At 36.5% G+C, this 18,953-nt stretch overlaps 1 protein-coding gene across 4 annotated transcripts in view; it reads left to right on the top strand.

Moving 5' to 3' along the window:
• NEGR1 (neuronal growth regulator 1) overlaps positions 1 to 18,953 on the top strand; it is an 808,029-nt gene that overhangs the window by 511,633 nt on the left and 277,443 nt on the right. For all 4 annotated transcript variants that reach the window (XM_034653698.1, XM_034653697.1, XM_034653699.1 and 1 more), the window contains exon 4: positions 18,621 to 18,752. In XM_034653698.1, coding sequence (XP_034509589.1) covers positions 18,621 to 18,752 — 132 coding nt within the window. The remainder of the gene's footprint in view (positions 1 to 18,620; positions 18,753 to 18,953) is intronic.

The following is an 18,953-nucleotide window of genomic DNA, read 5'->3' as shown; positions in this document are numbered from 1 at the left end:
CAAGGCACATCATAAAAAAATCGCTAAAAGCCAGCAAAAAGAGAAAAATCTTAACAGCAGACAGAGGAAAAAAGATACACTATAAATAGAGGAACAAAGACAAGGACAACAGATTTTTTTTTCAGAAACTATGCAAGCAAGAGTATTATTTTATTTATACAAAATACTAGGAAATACAGACTAATGTACGATGACCTGAGAAGTAGTGGTTGCCTGGATATGGGACTCCAGGGGATGGGGGAGCTGGAGGGATGGATTACAAAGGTTCAAGAGGCAATTTTTGAGGGTTATGGCTATGTTCATTATCTTGATTGTGGTGATGGTTTTAGAGGGTTATTCATATGTTTAAATGTATAGAATTCTATTTAAATGTGTGCAATTTATTATGACAGTTATATCTGAATAAAGCTGTTAAAAATTTTAAAAACTGCATTAAAATGAACAAATTTTTTCTCATAATTGGTGTAATGCCATGCAAAATACATAGTTCCTGTGTTTTATAGTTAATTAAATAAATCAGGCATTGTTAAAAATATTTGCCCAAGGCTAGTTAAAAAAAAAAAAACTGCCTAACCTTAATGACCATTTATTCCCATTATTCTTTGTTGTCATACAGACAGGATAAACAAATTCTAAAAGGTCTTTCTGATTGTAGGAAACAAAAATTATGGGCATAATGTATTATCATTGAAACATACTAGTGAAAAGTTAGCCGCTAATGACAGAGATCGTATTTTACTTCTTAAATCCCTTAATGCAACTTTATTTTATCCAGCAAATAATTAATAAAATAAGTGTTTTATAAATAAATTAATGAATGGAAATTAATTCTGTATAATATTTATGAAAATAAGATAATTTATTGTATGTCTGAAGATAAGAAAGAGAAGAGATGGTCTATGTGCAAGAGAAGGGTACGAGAACAAACACGTAAAGTGTGTAAATGCCGATCAAACTTCCATAAGTAGTCTTATATTTAAAAAATTATGTTTGCAGATGATTGAAACCATTATCACCTTCATTTCTGCTTTTGTTATCTCCCAAGTAGTCTTCTATCTTCTACTTATACCTCCTCAATTCATTTTCCAGACAGAAGCCAGAGAGATTATTTTAAGCATCAGTCAGCTAATATCATCACTTTGTTGATAAAAACCCTCCAATGGCACCTCACTATACTTCAAATAAAAGCTCCTTACCTGTAGGAAAACCATATGTGAACTGACTTCTCCTCTCCATTCTCATCTCACACTTCTCTTCCCCTTACTGGCATTCTTTCTGTCGCTCAAACCTGCCCCCTCTTGTTCCTGCGTTGGAGCTGTTACACTAACCATTCACTTTGTCTGATCATTCTCTCCTGAGTCTTTACATGGATGACTCCTCTATGACATTAAAGTCTCAACTTAAATGAACTTTTGGGACCATTAAATCCCATTCATCCAGTGACGAGGCAGTCACTGTCATGTCACTTTACTTGCATGGTTCTCAACTAGAGACAACATGGCCCCCCAAGGGACATTTGGAAATGTGTGGGAAAAAATTGGAGATAGGGTATCTAGTGGATAGAGGCCAGGGAGGCTCGAACCACCTTAACAGTGTACAGGACAACACCCCCCCCACACAAGGAATAATATGGGCCCAATATCAATAGTGTCAAATTTCAGAAGTCTTGCTCTATTTTCATTCCATGCTCATCATATATAAATTATCTAAAATTTTCTTCTGTATTTACTTTTTGCTTTCATTTTTTTATACCTTGATAGACTGAAAGTCCAATGAAAACAGGAATGTTAGGTGTCTTGTTCATCTTTGTATTCCCAGCTCTTAGAGTAATGACTGGCACAGAATGTGTTGTCAATAAGTATTTACGGAATGACTGAGTGCCACTGAATGCTTCCTTTGAAAGCATTCAATATGACTTGTGGAGTATTTCTGCAAATGACGTCCATCATCCGTGGAAGACATGTATGTTTTGAGACTCTAAGACAGGGGAATCAACTTTCCCTAAGTTTTAAAAAAGGAAAAGTGACGTGAATACCGGAAATCTTCAGGGAAGGAAAGTTGCCAAGCACACATGATTTTTTAGTAAAATTCTTTTCATAGCTTGTGAAATAAATCTACTTTCCTAAATCTCTGGCAGGGTCAATGATTTGTGCTTAAATGTGCAAACTTGTTGCATCTGTGATTTCTCCTCTGTTGTGCTATAAATAAATGAACACTTTTATCTAATCTGACTCACTTCCACCTGCTACATTTGGAAGGCTAGTGCAGTGCTAGCGGCTGTTTAATCTGAAGAAATGACTATTGACCTCACTGTTCCAAGTAAAGGTGATAGTTTTAACTCTTGATTTCCTGCAGGGAACGAGTTCACATGAAGCGAGGATTGTGACTAATGGTGCTCACATTTAGGCAGATTATGAAACTGGATGTTTGGGAGTCATGAAAGCGTCTATCTAGTAGCTTTTGTGAAACAAACAAACAAACCTGATTCTACTTTATTTTTTAAAAATATTTTATTTATTTATTTATTTGAGAGACAGAGAGCATGAGCAGGGTTGGGGGACAGAGGGAGAGGGAAAAGCAGGCTCCCCACTAAGCAAGGAAACCAGCATGGGGCTTGATCCCAGGACCGTGAGACCATGACCTGAGCCAAAGGCAGACACTTGACCAACTGAGCCACCCAGGTGCCCCTCCACTTATTTTGTGCATTATCTCCTTCTCTTTCTGGTAGCTGGTATGACAATTGTACCAAAGACAAAAATCATGGCTGTTGAAATGAGGTCAGGGAATTTGTTTAAACTTACAGAGTGGTAGAGTGAGGACTTGACTCTAGGCCCCAGAAAGAAATAGGTACTGATAGGTTTATATGTTTTGCTTCTTAGTTAAGTGTTTGCAATTTAAACAAGAGTTTCTAGGGGAAAAAATATCTTCAACTAAAAGAATAATTGATAATGATGGGAACTTGAGGCACGAGGAAAACCAGCAGTGGATATGTTTGATAGTTGGCAAAGCCTTTGATGCCCATTAGCACATCAGCCATGCATATGCATGGGTCATTTATACGCTGCTCTCTGAGTTAGCCACTAGACATAGGAATGTATGGCTTCAGAAGAGTTTTCTTTTCCTCCTTTTGCATAGAGTTAGCACTGATAGAGTTAATAGATTATATCACTTATACTGAAACTATATATTCCAATCACCAACCAATACATCCCTCCATATACTGACCCAATGTTGTACAATAGAAACACTTGCTTTGTTATTTAAAAAAAAAAACACATTTAATTGCTATTAGATATCTATCATCTCTGCATTCATTTTTTCTTCAATACATTTATCATTATCTTCCTATTTTCTCTAATATCTAATAATCAAAAGAAGAATGGTTGTATTCCATTGTATACCTTTATCACAATGACCTTTTCAGCTTAGCTTTCTTCTTAGCCAATAAGTACTACATGAGATACAGTCATCATATTGAGCACATGTTCCCTTATGGGTTCATGATATTATATTTTGTAAAACTAGAATTTTTTGAATCCTAAGTCCTCTGAAGTTTCTGCCTTTCTCACTTTGGTCTTGACATTTCAAAAATAGCGGGATCTATCTAGTCTTTCCAGAAATGTTGGAAAGATAAAGGAATGCAATGTTGATATAAGATTTCTCCTTCCCTGGTAGCCTGAGGTCCCCTGAAAATGATGATAATAATTGCTTTGCTTCTATTTTTCAGTGTTAATTCCAGATCCACTAAGAAGAGGGCAGAAGGTATTGGGGTTGGGGGAGAGGTGCAATGATGGTCAAACTCTGGAAAGGCCAGGCAATTCATTACTTTGTATAGTCATGCTTGATTCATTCTATTATTCTTTCATCCATTTATCTCTCATTCTTTAACTTAAGAAATGTAATAAACATTTTTATATATTAATAAATAAGAACACTTGAGTTCCCTAATTTTCGAAGTTAATGGCTGTAGGAAGAGTAGGGAGTTAAGAGCAGACCTTTCTTATTAAACCTTATATATCATCATGTTGGTTCACATTCAAGAAGGGCTGGCTCAAACAATACTTTTGCTGAAAGCAAAGTTTTGACGTGTTTGAGGCAAAACCATGGAGGATTTTAGAACTCTTTCCCCAGACAGTGGCACTATTTTATTACCTCAAACTCTTTTCCATGCAACCTTGTAACACAAATTCTTATTTTATTCCTTTTCCTAATACCAACCCAAATATGAGGTAAGCAGAAATTTTTTGCTCATAACAGAAAATCTTATGGATTTTTTTATGAAGTCCTATAAGAGAGATCAAGGGATTGGAACAAATAGGCAGACTCTTAAACATACAGAAAGGGATACCTAGTTTACTGGGAAGAGAATAGAGTTTAAGAATAGATTAGAGAGAAGCATATGAAGGGACAGAAAAAGAATAATGAAAGGATTACTGCTTTGATTTTTTTTTTAACATGCCACAAGTGTTTTAAAAAATGACAGGCCCTTCTGTACATCCTGTGATACTTTATGTGCTGTTTGAGGATAAATAAGAGAAACAAACATTTAGAATTTGTAAAAAATGGAATGAAAAGTCAACCAGTAATAAGAGGCAATACATCAAATTTCAAGCATTTTAAATATAGTTAATGTCCCTGAAGAGACAAGATCTGCCTTTACTGCCTTTGTATGCCATCTGTATTCGTTTGCTAGGACTGCCATAATACCGTACCTCAGACCCTGTGGTTTAACCAACAGAAATGTGTATTGCAAGGTCAAGATGTTGACAAAGGTGGTTCCTTTGCGGGGTCTGAGGGAGGGGTCTATTTCCAGCCCCTTTCTTTGCCTGGTAGATGGCTCTCTTCTCATGGTGCCTTCACAGTGTCTTCCTTCTCTGCATGCCTGTGTCCAATTTCTTCATTTTCTAAGGCGCGAATCATATTGAATCAAGGCCCCTCATTTTAACTTAATCACTGCTTTAGAGACCCTATCTGCAAATAGGGTCACATATCTGCAAATGTGGTCATGTTATGAAGCACTGCAGGTTAGGACGTCAACACATGTATGGCTTTTTGGGGTTATACTTTTCAGCAAACATTTTTGCTAAACATTTAGCAAACATTTTTGCTAAAAAGCATTTATTGGAAGAATTTTTTTTTAGCAAACATTTTTGCTAAAAAGCATTTATTGGAAGAATTTTTTTTTTTCTGAAACACAGTACTATTTCCTATTAAGCTCAGCTTTAAAAAATAGCAGTAGATTGAGTCTTTGGCTTTGATGAAAATTATAAAAAATATATATATACACAGGAGAGTTTTGACACATAATTAGGATTATCTCTACAGACCTACATGGGCACTGGGCTGTTTCACATGACAGAAAAGAAGAGTGTCCGTAACTGGAGTTTACTCAACAAGAATGATAACTGGGAATAAAACAATTCCTGTTTCGCCAATGCTGAAAATAAGGAACAAATATGTTGAGGGACATCTATATAAAGCCATACAGTGAGTTACAGGTACCGTGGAAGTGTAAGCATTATTTCCTGACACCCAGTTGAATCTTCTGTAACTACAGCTATTGTCATTTGGAGAAGATAATTTTATTAGACTATAGCGTATGTTGACGAGTTCATTCAGGTAAGTTACAGTACTTTCAAATGGAAGATAATAGAGGTTTCACATGGTACAGGCCAGTAACATATGGCTCTGTTCATAGAGCCATAAATAATACATAGCAAATAATACATAGCTGTAAATAATCCCTAATACATGGATTCAACCTGGTCAGAGCAGAACCTAGCTGCAAACAACCATATAAACAGTAACAGCCAGTTTCGTTGCAAGCGCTCCCTTGTTGTAATTTACCACCCTGGAAGAACGTGTGTGTTAGGGGTAGGGCTGGGAAGGAGGTAGGGGGCAGTTATTCCCCAATATAAAGTATGTTATCTCACTTTTCTTTCCTTTTCTTTTTTTTTTTTAATTTAAATTTTGAAAGGAAAAATAATGACTAAACTTGCCATTGCAAAAGGAATCACTTGTTTTCCAGGGAAAATGCATCTCAAAGCACCAAGTATAGAGAGGCCAGAAAAATAGTCACATAATCCAAACTGCGTGATGGCAGTTGGAAAGGATTTGGTAGTACAGTGCTGAGTGAATCAGATCCCTGTCTCATAGGGATAGGCATATGGGTTGTGTCTTTTTCTTTAAACTATTAAACTGCTTTTCTGGCTTTGGTTAACAGAATCAAATTATGTTGTGAGATCTGATAACATAATTCTTACCTTTTAAATACGAACACTATAGACACTGAAAATACATCATAATTTTGATTTTATTTTTATCAATAATTTTTATCAATAAAAATATTCATTTTGGGTCCTGGGTGGCCCTGTTGGTTAAGCGTCTGCCTTCAGCTCAGGTCATGATCCCAGGGTCCTGGGATCCAGCCCCACGTCGGGTCCTCTGCTCAGTAAAGAGCCTGCTTCTCCCTCTCCCTCTGCTGCTCCCCCTGCTGTGCTCCCTCTCACTCTCTTCTCTCTCTCAAATAAATAAAATAAAATATTAAATATATATATATTAATTTTATTGGAATTTTGCACAGGGCTTTATACATATTCTTTTTTTAATTTTAACTTTTGTTTTTTATTTATTTATTTATTTAAAGAGAGGGAGAGAGAAGTGAGGGGAGGGGCAGGAGGAGAGGAAGATAGAGAATCTTAAGCAGGCTCCACGCCCAGGGCAGAGCCTGATGCAGGGATAGATCTCACAACCCTGAGATCATGACCTGAGCTGAAATCAAGAATCTGACGTTTAACCAACTGAGCCACCCAGTGTCCCAGTTTTATAAATATTCTTGCATTCAGTGCTCATAATAGCCTTGGGAAGTCAATATTGTTTTCTTAGTTTATATGACAAAATTGACTCTGAGAAAAGTTAAAAATTGATCCAGATCACTCAAACCTAGTGCATCTACTCTGAAGCCCACAGTCTTAATTACTTCCTACTCCATTATTGTTATAAAATATCTCTTTTTTTTTCTTTCTCTTTTCCCAACAAGACCATCCATAAGAATACATTTGCAATAATTGTGGGTATATCTCTACTTCCTCAAGATGCTAAATGACTTAGAAGCGTCATCATGATTAGTCATGCTTGGTGATCTTGAGGTGGTGTCCCAATTATTCTAGCCTTCCTACTAGACACCATGTTTCCTTGTTTTCTGTGTGCTGAGCAAGTATTTCTGCTTGTACACAAAGTAAGATCCAAAACCTCCATGGTAATATCCAATAGGAAATCATCTAATCTATTTGATTTTAACACAGTTCTGTTCCATTAGATGTAATATAGCTATTTTCCAAATAGCGTTGGCTATTCTTATTTATGATGTCCTGATCTGTCCACATATTACCTAATGATCCTCAAAACACCATTAAGCATAGAGACATCAAAGTATATTTCCCTTTATCTTGGCCTTAAATTTCCTAGCGGCCTAGAAAAAAGAGAAACAGTTTATAAGATCATGGATCATAATATCAAAGCAAATTAGGATGTGAGAAGCGGAGCTTTTCCTGGTACTAAGATGCACAAAGAATTTCTCCCATGGATCCTCAGAAAGTCGATACATTTATTATAACAGCAGGACCTCAGTAACTTTTCTGATAAAAATGTAATGGGAAGTTTCATATGGCCTTTCTTATGTTGTCTGTCAGTGAAGACTGGTGTGATAACACCAAAGCAAGGTTTGGTAAAGGAAATTCAATAGGAACCAAAATCAAGTAGTGCAAGTGTACAGCTTTTTAATGTACCGGCTTACTCTGAAAGGAAAAATTTTAAATAGCTAAAGAAATGAATGAATTTCCTTCAGGTAATCTTTATGAATACTATTTCCATATTGGAACTTGTAATAATAATTAAACACCAAAGAAGTCAAAGTTCTATTCTCTGGCCAGACCGTGGAGTAGAGTGTATTATTCACAGAAAGCCCTAGGTCACAAAGCTAATATACTAAGATGCTAAAATGGAACCTTCAGCGGAAATCCTAAGGCAAAAGATAGCAAAATGAGGTGTAATTCACATCACCTCTATGGAACTTTTAAAATGTGATTAACCAAGAACCAAATTAGAATACTCCTAAAATTCTCTCCTTCCCCGTAGGACTAAAAGCACTGGAAAACAGGGATTTTGATGTGCCCTCTTCAGAGGGAGCTGTGCTACACGCTCCACCTCCTTACCAATATTTGGTATTGCAAATCTTTCTAATTTATCCATTTTAGTGGATGTATGGTAGTATATCAATATGCTTTTGTCTTTAAATTTACACAAAGAAAATAATCACTTCTTGAAGTATAAAATTCTTGGGTTTTGAAAAATGACTCCTCATGTATCCACACCACAGTCAAGATACAGAACAGTTTCAGGGCACCTGGGTGGCTCAGCGGTTAAAGCATCTGCCTTCGGCTCAGGGCGTGATCCCAGCGTTGTGGGATCGAGCCCCACATCAGGCTCCTCCGCTATGAGCCTGCTTCTTCCTCTCCCACTCCCCCTGCTTGTGTTCCCTCTCTCACTGGCTGTCTCTAGCTCTGTCGAATAAATAAATAAAATCTTTAAAAAAAAAAAAAGATACAGAACAGTTTCATCTCTCTTAAGAAAATCCTTCATGCTGCCCTTCTGTAGTCCTCCAGCCTCCCATCCCCCAACCCCTGGCAAGACCTGATTTATTCTTTACTTTTATCTCTTACCTTTACCTTGCTGTTTCCAGAATGTCTTATACATGAAACCATACGTAGCCTTCTGAGACTAGTGTCTTTCATCTAATAAAATATATTTGAGATCCATCCAAGTTATGTATATATGAATAATTTTATTGGCAAATGGTATTGCATTATATGGAGTTACCACAGTTTGTTTACTAATTCACTGGTTAAAGTGAGATATAAAAACCAATATAAACAGGGGCATCTGGGTGACTCAGCCAGTTAAGTGTCAGACTCTTGGTGTCGGCTCAGGTCATGATCTCATGGGTTGTGAGATCGAGCCCCGAGTTGGGCCTTGCACTCAGCACAGAGTCTGCTTGAGATTCTCTGTCTCCTCGCTCCTGCATGCTCTCTTTCTCTCTCAAATACATTTTAAAAAGCTTAAAATAATAATAAAAACATTTGTATACAGGCTTTTGTGTGCATTTTTCTAAGAGTGAGATTGCTAGGTAACACAGTAAATGCATGTTTAATTTTATGAAAAACTAGTAAACTATTTTCTGAAAGGACCGTATCATTTCACATCCCTACCAGCAATGCAGGGGATATGCCGATGCTCTGCTTCCTGCTAGCACCAATCAGTTTTTGTTTGTTTTAGCCAGTCTAATACATATACAGCAGAATCTCATTTTGATTTTTTCCCTAATATTCTTAATGACTAATCATGTTCATTATCTTTTGACATGCCTATTTACTATCTAAGTATTTTTAGTTAACAAAGTGTGTTGAAATTTTTTGCCCATTTCTTTATTAGGTTGTATGTTTTTTTGACTTTTGAGAGTTCTTATATATTTTGGATACAAGTCCTCTGTCTAATATGTAATTTATAAAGTTTTCACCCATTACATGGCTTACCATTAATTAATGGTGCTTTTTGCACAGCAAGCATTGTTTACTTTTGATGAACTCCAGTTTATCAATATCTTCTTGTATGGCTTGTGCTCATGGTATCATATCTAAGAACTCTTAGGCCAAGTCAAGGTCATAAAGATTCTCTCCTTTGTTTTCTTCTAGAATATTTATAGTTTTGTGATTCACCTTTAGGTCAATGGTGATTGCTGAGTTACTTTATGTATAAGATGTGAGATATGGGTCAGAGTGGACAGTCTTGCCTTGACCCTCATCTTGGATGGGAAACTGTTTACGCTTACATCATTAAATATGAGGTCAGATGTAGGGTTTTCAGAAAAGTTTTTGTCAGGTTGAGAAAGTCCCATTCAATTCCCAGTTTCCTGAAACTTTTTATTATCTTGAACGAATATTGAACTTTTTCAGTGATTAATCTGCATCTAGACATGCTTGTATATTTTTATTTTTCTTCTTAATATTGTGAATTACACTGTTTAATTTTTTTAGTTGTACAAACCAGCCTTTCAATCCTGGGATAAACCACACTTGGGCATGGTGTATTATCATTTTAAATATTACTGGATTTGTTATAAATATTTGTCAAAATATTTTTGTGTCTGTGTTTATAAGTTTTTTCTTTTTCTTTTGGTATCTTGAGTTTGATATTAAGGATAATGCTAGGGGCGCCTGGGTGGCACAGCGGTTAAGCATCTGCCTTCGGCTCAGGGCGTGATCCCGGCGTTATGGGATCGAGCCCCACATCAGGCTCCTGTGCTATGAGCCTGCTTCTTCCTCTCCCACTCCCCCTGCTTGTGTTCCCTCTCTCGCTTGGCTGTCTCTATCTCTGTCAAGTAAATAAATAAAATCTTTAAAAAAAAAAAAAAAGGATAATGCTAGCCTCATAAAATGAATTAGGGAAATTTCCCCCTTCTTCCTTTTCATAATAACTTTGTATATGTGGTATTATTTCTTTCTTAAAATCTTAATAAACATGATCCTAAAGTTTTCTTTGTTGGTAATTTTTTAACTTACAAATTCAATTTCTTTTCATTGAATGTATATTGAATATTTAGATTTTCCTTTTCTTCTAAATCAGTTTGGAGATTCATGTCTTTCAAGGAATTTGCCCATGTCATCTAAATTCTTGAGTTAAATGGTAGGTAGCTTTTCTTCTTAATATTTACTTAGTAGCCATTCAGTTGTTCTTGTAAGTATAGTAATGTCCTCATTTTCATCTCTGATATTGGTAATTTGTGTGGTCTTTCTTTTAATTCTGTATCAGTCTGTCTACATTTTATCCCTTTCAGTGATCTTTTGAGAGACTAGCTTTTGGTTTCATTGATTCTCTCTATTGATTGTCCGATTTTAACTTTGCTGATTTTCACTATTATTTCCACAACTCTATTCATTTTAGGTTTTGTTATTTTTCTAGCTTCTTAAGGTTGACGCTTACAGGACCGATTTTAGACTTTTATTCTGATGTTGTACTGTTGTCAACTGGATTACATAGTTTCAGATAAGAAGCCTGAAAAATACATATTTCTCTTTCTTCATATGTAATAAGTATTTTGTCTCTGGCTGCTGTTTGGATTTTCTCTCTTTCTCTGACTTTCAGAAACTTGATTATGTGCATTTGAATGATTTTATTTGTATTTATCCTGCTTGCAGAGTTTTAACTTATCAGATTTGACATTTTATTGTGTGCATCAAATTTGGAAAATATTCGGCCTTTATTTCTTCAAAGATATTTTTCTACCCTCTTTTGGGGCCCCAATATCCATATATAAGAAATTTTTATATGTTCCATATGTCACTGAGATTCTTCTATTTAATTAATTATGAGTGCTTTTTCTCCCTCTATCAGTTTGGATATATACTAAATACTCTTTCTGTGCTCTCAAGTTTAATATTTTATTCTTCAATGTCTAATCTGCTGTTAATTTTAGCCAATTAATATTTCACCTGAGTTTGTTTCTATGTGAAAAATTGTCATTGGATTATTTTTTTTTCTATTTTCCATGCCTTTCCTCATTATAGTCACACTTTACCCTAAATAATTGAACATAGTTATAATGGGGGCTATTTTAGCATCTTCGTGTGATGGTTCTATCATCTCTATCACTTCTAGATCTCCTTCTATTGACTGATTTTGTTCCTAGTTATTCACGGTTTCCTGCTTATTTTAATATGTAGTAATTTTTTTTAAAGATTTTTTATTTATTTATTTGACAGAGATAGAGACAGCGAGAGAGGGAACACAAGCAGGGGGAGTGGGAGGGGAAGAAGCAGGCTCACAGCGGAGGAGCCTGATGTGGGCTCCATCCCACAAGGGTGGGATCACGCCCTGAGCCATAGGTAGACGCCTAACAATGCTGCCACCCAGGCGCCCCTGAATATGTAGTAATTTTTTTAATTGGATACTGAACATTGTGTTGTTAGCCTGTTGGTTATCTAGGGTGTATTTTATTCCTTTAAAAAGTGTCCTTCCTTTTTCTTACATGAAACTGTATAATTTAGAGATAATTTTGGTCCATTGAACCGTGTTTTTAAGCTTTAAAGAGCAGATCTGGAAGTCTTTGCTCCAGCTTTTTTTTTTTTTTTTTAAGTCCCACTACTAAGACATAACCCCTCTGGAGTCTCCACTGAATAATTACAGAAGTCTGCCCATTCTGGTCAGAGATCAAATGTTTCCTCAACTTGTTCAAGCTCTAAGAATTGTTCAGCTTGGGTTGCCTGGGTGGCACAGCGGTTGGGCGTCTGCCTTCGGCACAGGGCGTGATCCCGGCGTTAAGGTATCGAGTCCCACATCAGGCTCCTCCGCTATGAGCCTGCTTCTTCCTCTCCCACTCCCCCTGCTTGTGTTCCCTCTCTCGCTGGCTGTCTCTATCTCTGTCGAATAAATAAATAAAATAAAAAAAAAAAGAATTGTTCAGCTTACAAATTCTCCAGTTATTCTTTTCCCAACATTTTGGGATTTCTCCCTATGCACGTAGAGCCTTGTCTGCAGTAAGGACAAGGAAGCACATGTAGGTTTCTATAGTTTTTTTGGTCACTATGTGTTCCTTCCTCTCTAGAACTCTGCACCACTACATCCAGCCCCCGTGGCCTGCCAGAATGCCAGTCTTTCTTTGCTCAAGTCAACAATATCACTGGGCACAGGGAGGTGAAAATTGCTTCTAGATAGAAAGTTATGGAGACCAATTATAGGACTCACCTTGTTTGCTTTAGGGATCACCGTCTTATGCGGCCTATTGTCCAATGTCTGGAACAAGTTGTTTTATATATTTTATCCATTTCTCTGGTGGCTTATGGCAAGGAGGTAGGTCTGATCTTTATTCCTAAAAGTAACTGGGGGCAGAATTCCAGAGTTCTTTTTAAAATGCAGTATTTTAAAATATTCAAATTTGTTATACTCTTTTACTTGCAGCACTGTGTATTATTATTTAAGTTAAAGGGCAGACATGTTCCTTCAAAGGCATGCCAGGTCTTCCAGTACATGAATGCTCTGGCCCGAACACATTTTTTGAATTTTTTTTCTTGAAGTTATACCAGCGCAATTATGACAGCATAGTATCTATATTTACCCCAAATATACTTATCACTTTACTGAAATTTCCTGCTTATATTTTTGTTTCCACTGTAAACTATAAGCTCTTTGAAATGAAAACAGTTTTATTCACTGGTCAGTGATCTTGCCACAAATAATGTCATTTGAATGGAAGGAAAGGAGCCAGGCAGGCAGGAAAGGAATGATTGTGAGCTGACTTAAGAACTTTCCTTCATTAATGCCTGATAAACTATTATATATATGTAACAAAACAAATCAAAATGCTGAGCTTTTTGTTTACCGGTGACTTTTGTTTGCTTCTGAAATCTCTGTTGCAATCGTTTCAGTAGGTGGCTTCTGTGATTTTATCTGCCTATATACCCTCTCTCGTTGCTTCATCAAACCCCACTATTTCTGTGCTCTAACAACACTTTCCTGAATCACATTACCTGTTAGGTTTGCAGTACATTCTCCCGAAAAGCATTTGCTTCCAAAAGAATGTCTTTTTTTTTTAAGATTTTATTTATTTATGTGACAGAGATAGAGACAGCCAGCGAGAGAGGGAACACAGCAGGGGAGTGGGAGAGGAAGAAGCAGGCTCACAGCGGAGGAGCCTGATGTGGGACTCCATCCTGGAATGCCAGGATCACGCCCTGAGCCGAAGGCAGACGCTTAACGACTGCGCTACCCAGGCGCCCCCCCAAAAGAATGTCTTAATTAAATTTATTTTTCGGAACTTCACTCATATTTTTCAGAGGTACTAATGAACTCAGCAACTTTATCATTTCAACCACACATTTTCTTTTCCTGCTGTCTTTGAAAATTATAGGCAGATCAGAATTTGTATGTGCAAAATAACTGCAAGTTTACTGAACAAGTGTGGTCGGCAGAATAATGGCCCCCAGAGATGTCCATGTCCTAATCCCTGGAAACTGTGACTAGGTTACCTTACATGGTAGAGACTTTGTAGATGTGATTAACGTTAAGAACTAGAGATGAGAAGATTATCTTGGATTAAGCAGATGGTCTCAATTGGATCACAGGAGTCCTTAAAAATAGAAGAGGAAGGCAGAAGAGTCGTTCAGAGAGATGCACCTGGAGAAGAGGCCCTGAAGATTCAAAGTGAGAGAGGACTGAACCCACCATTTGCTGGCTTGGAAGATGAAGGGGCTATGAGGCAAGGAATGAGGGGATCTCTAGAAGCTAGGAATCACCTTCTACCAAGGAAATGATATTCTCAGTACCATAGTAGCAAGAAACTTAATTCTCCCAACAACCTGAAGGAGCAAATGAGCCTCCAGAAAGGAATCCTGCACTGCTGACACTTTGATTTTAGTCCAAGGAGGCCCTGTATGAGTTCTATATTGTTGCTGTAACAAATCACTACAAAGTTAGTGGCTTAAAACACTTCTATTTTACACTTCTATATTTCAGAAATCTAATACTGGTCTCACCAGATTAAAAGGAAAATATTGACAGGCTGTGTTCTTTTTTTAGTTCTGGAGGAGAATCAATTTTTGCTGTCAGCTGAGGGCCATTCCCAGTTTCCAGAGGACACAGCTTTCCTTGGCTCATGTTCCACTTCCTCCATCTTCAAAGTCAGCGGTAGTGATTTCTCACATCACATCTCACTGACCCACTCTTCCACATGCTACACTTACAGACTCATATGATTGGACTGAGCTCTCCATCATAGTCTCTTAATCACAAGGTACTTAACACATTTGCAAAGTCCCTTTTTCCGTGAAAGCTAATAGAGTCCCAGACTCCAAAAATTAGAACATGAATATCTTTGGAGGACCCTTTATTCCAGTTACCATGGACCTGTTCTGGACTTCCAGTCTACAGAACCGTCAGATAATAAATTTATATTGTTTTAAACCAGTAAATTTGTGGTCATTTATTATGGCAGCTATGGAAAACTAATAATTCAGAGATAAAATCAATATCCATATAGTGCTTTATAGTTCTGAGAGCAAGGATTACATGTATATGGCCTAATTTAGTTCTTGCAGTGAATAAGCATCTTTAGTATTACCATTTACAAGTGAGAAAACTAATGCAACATTTCAGTGGCATACAGATCAGGCATGCAGGTTTTGGAATTCTGATTTTCATATCAGTCACTGCGTCCATTAACAAGATATTTAACTTCTTTAGCCATATAGAACCTTATTCTATATTACAGACCTATCTGATGCATTTACCTAAGGTTAACTGAGGAATTCATAATGAAAAGCATTTATCAGAGTACCTGGATGGCTCAGCCACTTAAGCGTCTAACTCTTAATTTCAGCTCAGGTCATGATGCCAGGGTTGTGAGACTGAGCCCCACATTAGATCCTGCACTCAGCAGGGAGTCTGGTTGAACTTCTCTCTCCCTCTGCCTCTCATACTCTCTCATACTCCCCCCACTCATACTCTCTCTAAAATAAATAAATAAGTCTTTACAAAAAAGAAAAAAGAAAAGTATTTATCATGGAAATTTACACATAATAAGGAATCAATAGAAGGTAAATATTATTTTTATTTATAGTGTCATGGGTAATAATTGAATATGAAAATTAATCTTAATGAAATGTCATATTTTCTGGACTTTCTATCATGCCCCACACTGAGCAGGGAGCGTGATGCGGGGCTCAATCACAGTATCCTGGCATCATGACCTGAGCCAAAGGCAGATGCTTAACCAACTGAGCCACCCAGGTGCCCCACACAGAATTTTTTTAAAAGATTTATTTATTGATTGATTTATTGATTTATTGATTTATTGATTTGAGAGGGAGAGCATGGACACACAAGTGGGGGGAGGGGCAAAGGGAGAGGGAGAGAATCTCAAGCAGTCTCCCCACGGAGGATGGAGCTTGAGGCTAGGCTCCATCTCAGGACCCTGAGATCATGATCTGAGCCCAAACCAAGAGTTGAAAGCTCAACTGACCGAGCCACCCCTAGGAGCCCCTATATCACAAAATTCATAGTATAACAGAAAGATAAGTATTTAAAAGTTGCTAATAGTTAAATAAGTAATAGCAAACAAACATGTATATGCCACATAACATTAGTGCAGGCTTTTTAATTTTATTTTTGTAAGTATGTAACATGAAGCTACTAGACTGAGTGGTGACTAAATCAGGAAAGGTTTCTCTGAGGACATACTGCTTAATCAGAGACTGAAAGATGAGAAATTATCAGGGTGAATTGAAGGATAAAGTATCTAGGCAGCAGAAAGAGGAACTATGTAAGGAGAAAGCAGACTGTAAGGACCTGTCTCAGCCTGTGATCCCTATCAGAAACTCAAAGCTGAAAGTTATCCTTCAATTGCTGTTTTAGACCAGTGATTATCTACATATATATACCAGTGATTATACACACACACACACACACACACGTGCACACACACACACACATCTCCCAGGGACAAACATTCAATAGATGTGAAATAGAAATGTTCATGTAACATTGTAATATTGAAAATAAGTTAGACCCTAATAAATTTGTTTTTATAAAGTTTCGCAATGTTTTTACCTTTTCACACGATTGGCTTCATTTTTTACTGGCCAACTAGGTTATTTAATCATGGTATAATATATCAATTTTACCCATACTTTAATTTTCATTTAATATCCCCTTACTTTATAATTCAAGTTACACTTTAAAAATTCTTGGATGTGAATAAGGATTTTGTCCTCCTATGTTTCAACAGTTTTTATAGACACATTTAAGCCTAGATAATCTTCATTGTGGGGGTGAAAATAAGATAAAAAGAAAGAAACAATAGAAAATCAATATTATATTAGTGTATGGAGTCAGATAAGGGCATTAGGTTGAACTAAGAAAATAGTTATAAAATAAAATCAGATTTTAAGAATATGGATTTGAGGGCAATTGCTGCTTTTGTAACCTCACCTCTGTGTAACTGAAATAGCTTATCAGCCAACTATCATCTCAGAAGTGTAACTCTTCCCTATCTATGATTTAGGAGCAGCCAGATAAAAATGGAGAAGTGATGTAATCATATATAGCATAAACACTCCAGGTTTCAATTAACAAGCTCATAGCTCCCTGAGGGCAAACAGTGCAGTGACTGATATTGGCCGGGACAANCCTGAGGGCAAACAGTGTAGTGACTGATATTGGCCCGGACAAGGGAGCCCACAGGAAAAACATTCTTTTGTTAATTGACATAGATTTTGGATTTGGAGCACCATGACTAAATTTCACTTTGTTTTATTCATATGAAATTGAATCTTCTTACCAGTGTTCTAACTTCTGCAGCATTACAGTAGTTTTGGCCAAGAGAGTAAAATGAAAACAAAAATAAGGTTGACTTTTGAAAACAGACCATTTAATGGAATTATTATATCATTTTCCAATTCTCTTTGGCATGGATTGAGATGTGATTTTTCAAGACTTGTATAAGGAGGGAGAAGAGCCTCCCCCCACCCCAGAAATTCACATAGGCTCATTCTTCCTCTACCGCGTCTCTGATAATCAGGATCCCTCCTGCCTGAGTTTCTGTTTTCAAATAAATAAAAATTCTATTATTTCAGAAAGGAGTCTTTTTTCCCAAATTTCATTCATTTGCAAGTATTTTTTTTCATCTTTGATTATGTCCTTATATTTTTACTCTAGTGCTATTTTTAGTCAAAGAAGAATGTTTTCCCTGGAATATTAAAAAATAAAGATAATTTACTTTTTTACCACCACTTAACTTTTAGTTTGAGAATCGAATTTTTTTCTGAAGTTTATTGGATAGGTTATATATATTATCTACAGTGTGCCTCCCTTAAAAAATTAATAATTTTGGAAACTGAAATGCAGCGATGGTTTAATGTATCTCTATACTCTTATCAAGCCATCTGGCTTGAAACCTTGAGAGTGAGTATGAAATTTTCCCAAAAGAAAAGCAACATTTAGTTAGGTTAAGTGTCAACTTGCTAGCTTACACGGTATAAGAGTCAATATGTACCAAGCCATATTAGTGAATTTCATCTACACTGCTAGAAGGTTGTTGAACTCAATTACAGAAATGTGCAAAGCTCTATTTGATGTGTGACGAGGTTAGGAGACCACAATCAATTAAAAAGAACACATGTATATCCTGTTCTGGGGAAACAGTTGTTATAGTATCCCTTGTTCAGTTTCTGCTTTTTTCTCTGACTTTTCTTCTGAACATAGAACAAAGGGTTTAATAATTCCCCAGTTTCACTTGGGATTGTTTTGTCAGCAGTATCTAATAGGAAGATATGAGATTGTTATTTTATTTGAATGAAGCNGGGGAAACAGTTGTTATAGTATCCCTTGTTCAGTTTCTGCTTTTTTCTCTGACTTTTCTTCTGAACATAGAAGAACAAAGGGTTTAATAATTCCCCAGTTTCACTTGGGATTGTTTTGTCAGCAGTATCTAATAGGAAGACATGAGATTGTTATTTTATTTGAATGAAGCCTCAGGTGGCTACAGTTAAACATGCTGCACTTTTTTCTTGTAGCAAAACCATTTGAAAATGGACAATATTTGGATATTTATGGAATTACAAGGGACCAGGCCGGAGAATATGAATGCAGTGCGGAAAATGATGTGTCATTCCCAGATGTGAAAAAAGTAAAAGTTGTCGTAAACTGTAAGTCCTATAACCTTTCGTCCACATAACTTTAGTGAAAAGATGAATATCTGAAATATACTGTCTGAATTTATGTTGCTGTTTTTTTAAGAGGTACTCTTATTGATAAAGACCACCTATTGATAGTGAAAGTGTGTACATGTTAGAATATTGATCNCTATTGATAGTGAAAGTGTGTACATGTTAGAATATCGATCAAAT

The sequence above is a fragment of the Ailuropoda melanoleuca genome, chromosome 2, assembly GCF_002007445.2.
Source record: "Ailuropoda melanoleuca isolate Jingjing chromosome 2, ASM200744v2, whole genome shotgun sequence".
Classification (NCBI taxonomy): domain Eukaryota; kingdom Metazoa; phylum Chordata; class Mammalia; order Carnivora; family Ursidae; genus Ailuropoda; species Ailuropoda melanoleuca.
The sequence above is the reverse complement of the archived record's forward strand: the minus strand, read 5'-3'. Positions and strand labels throughout refer to the sequence as shown.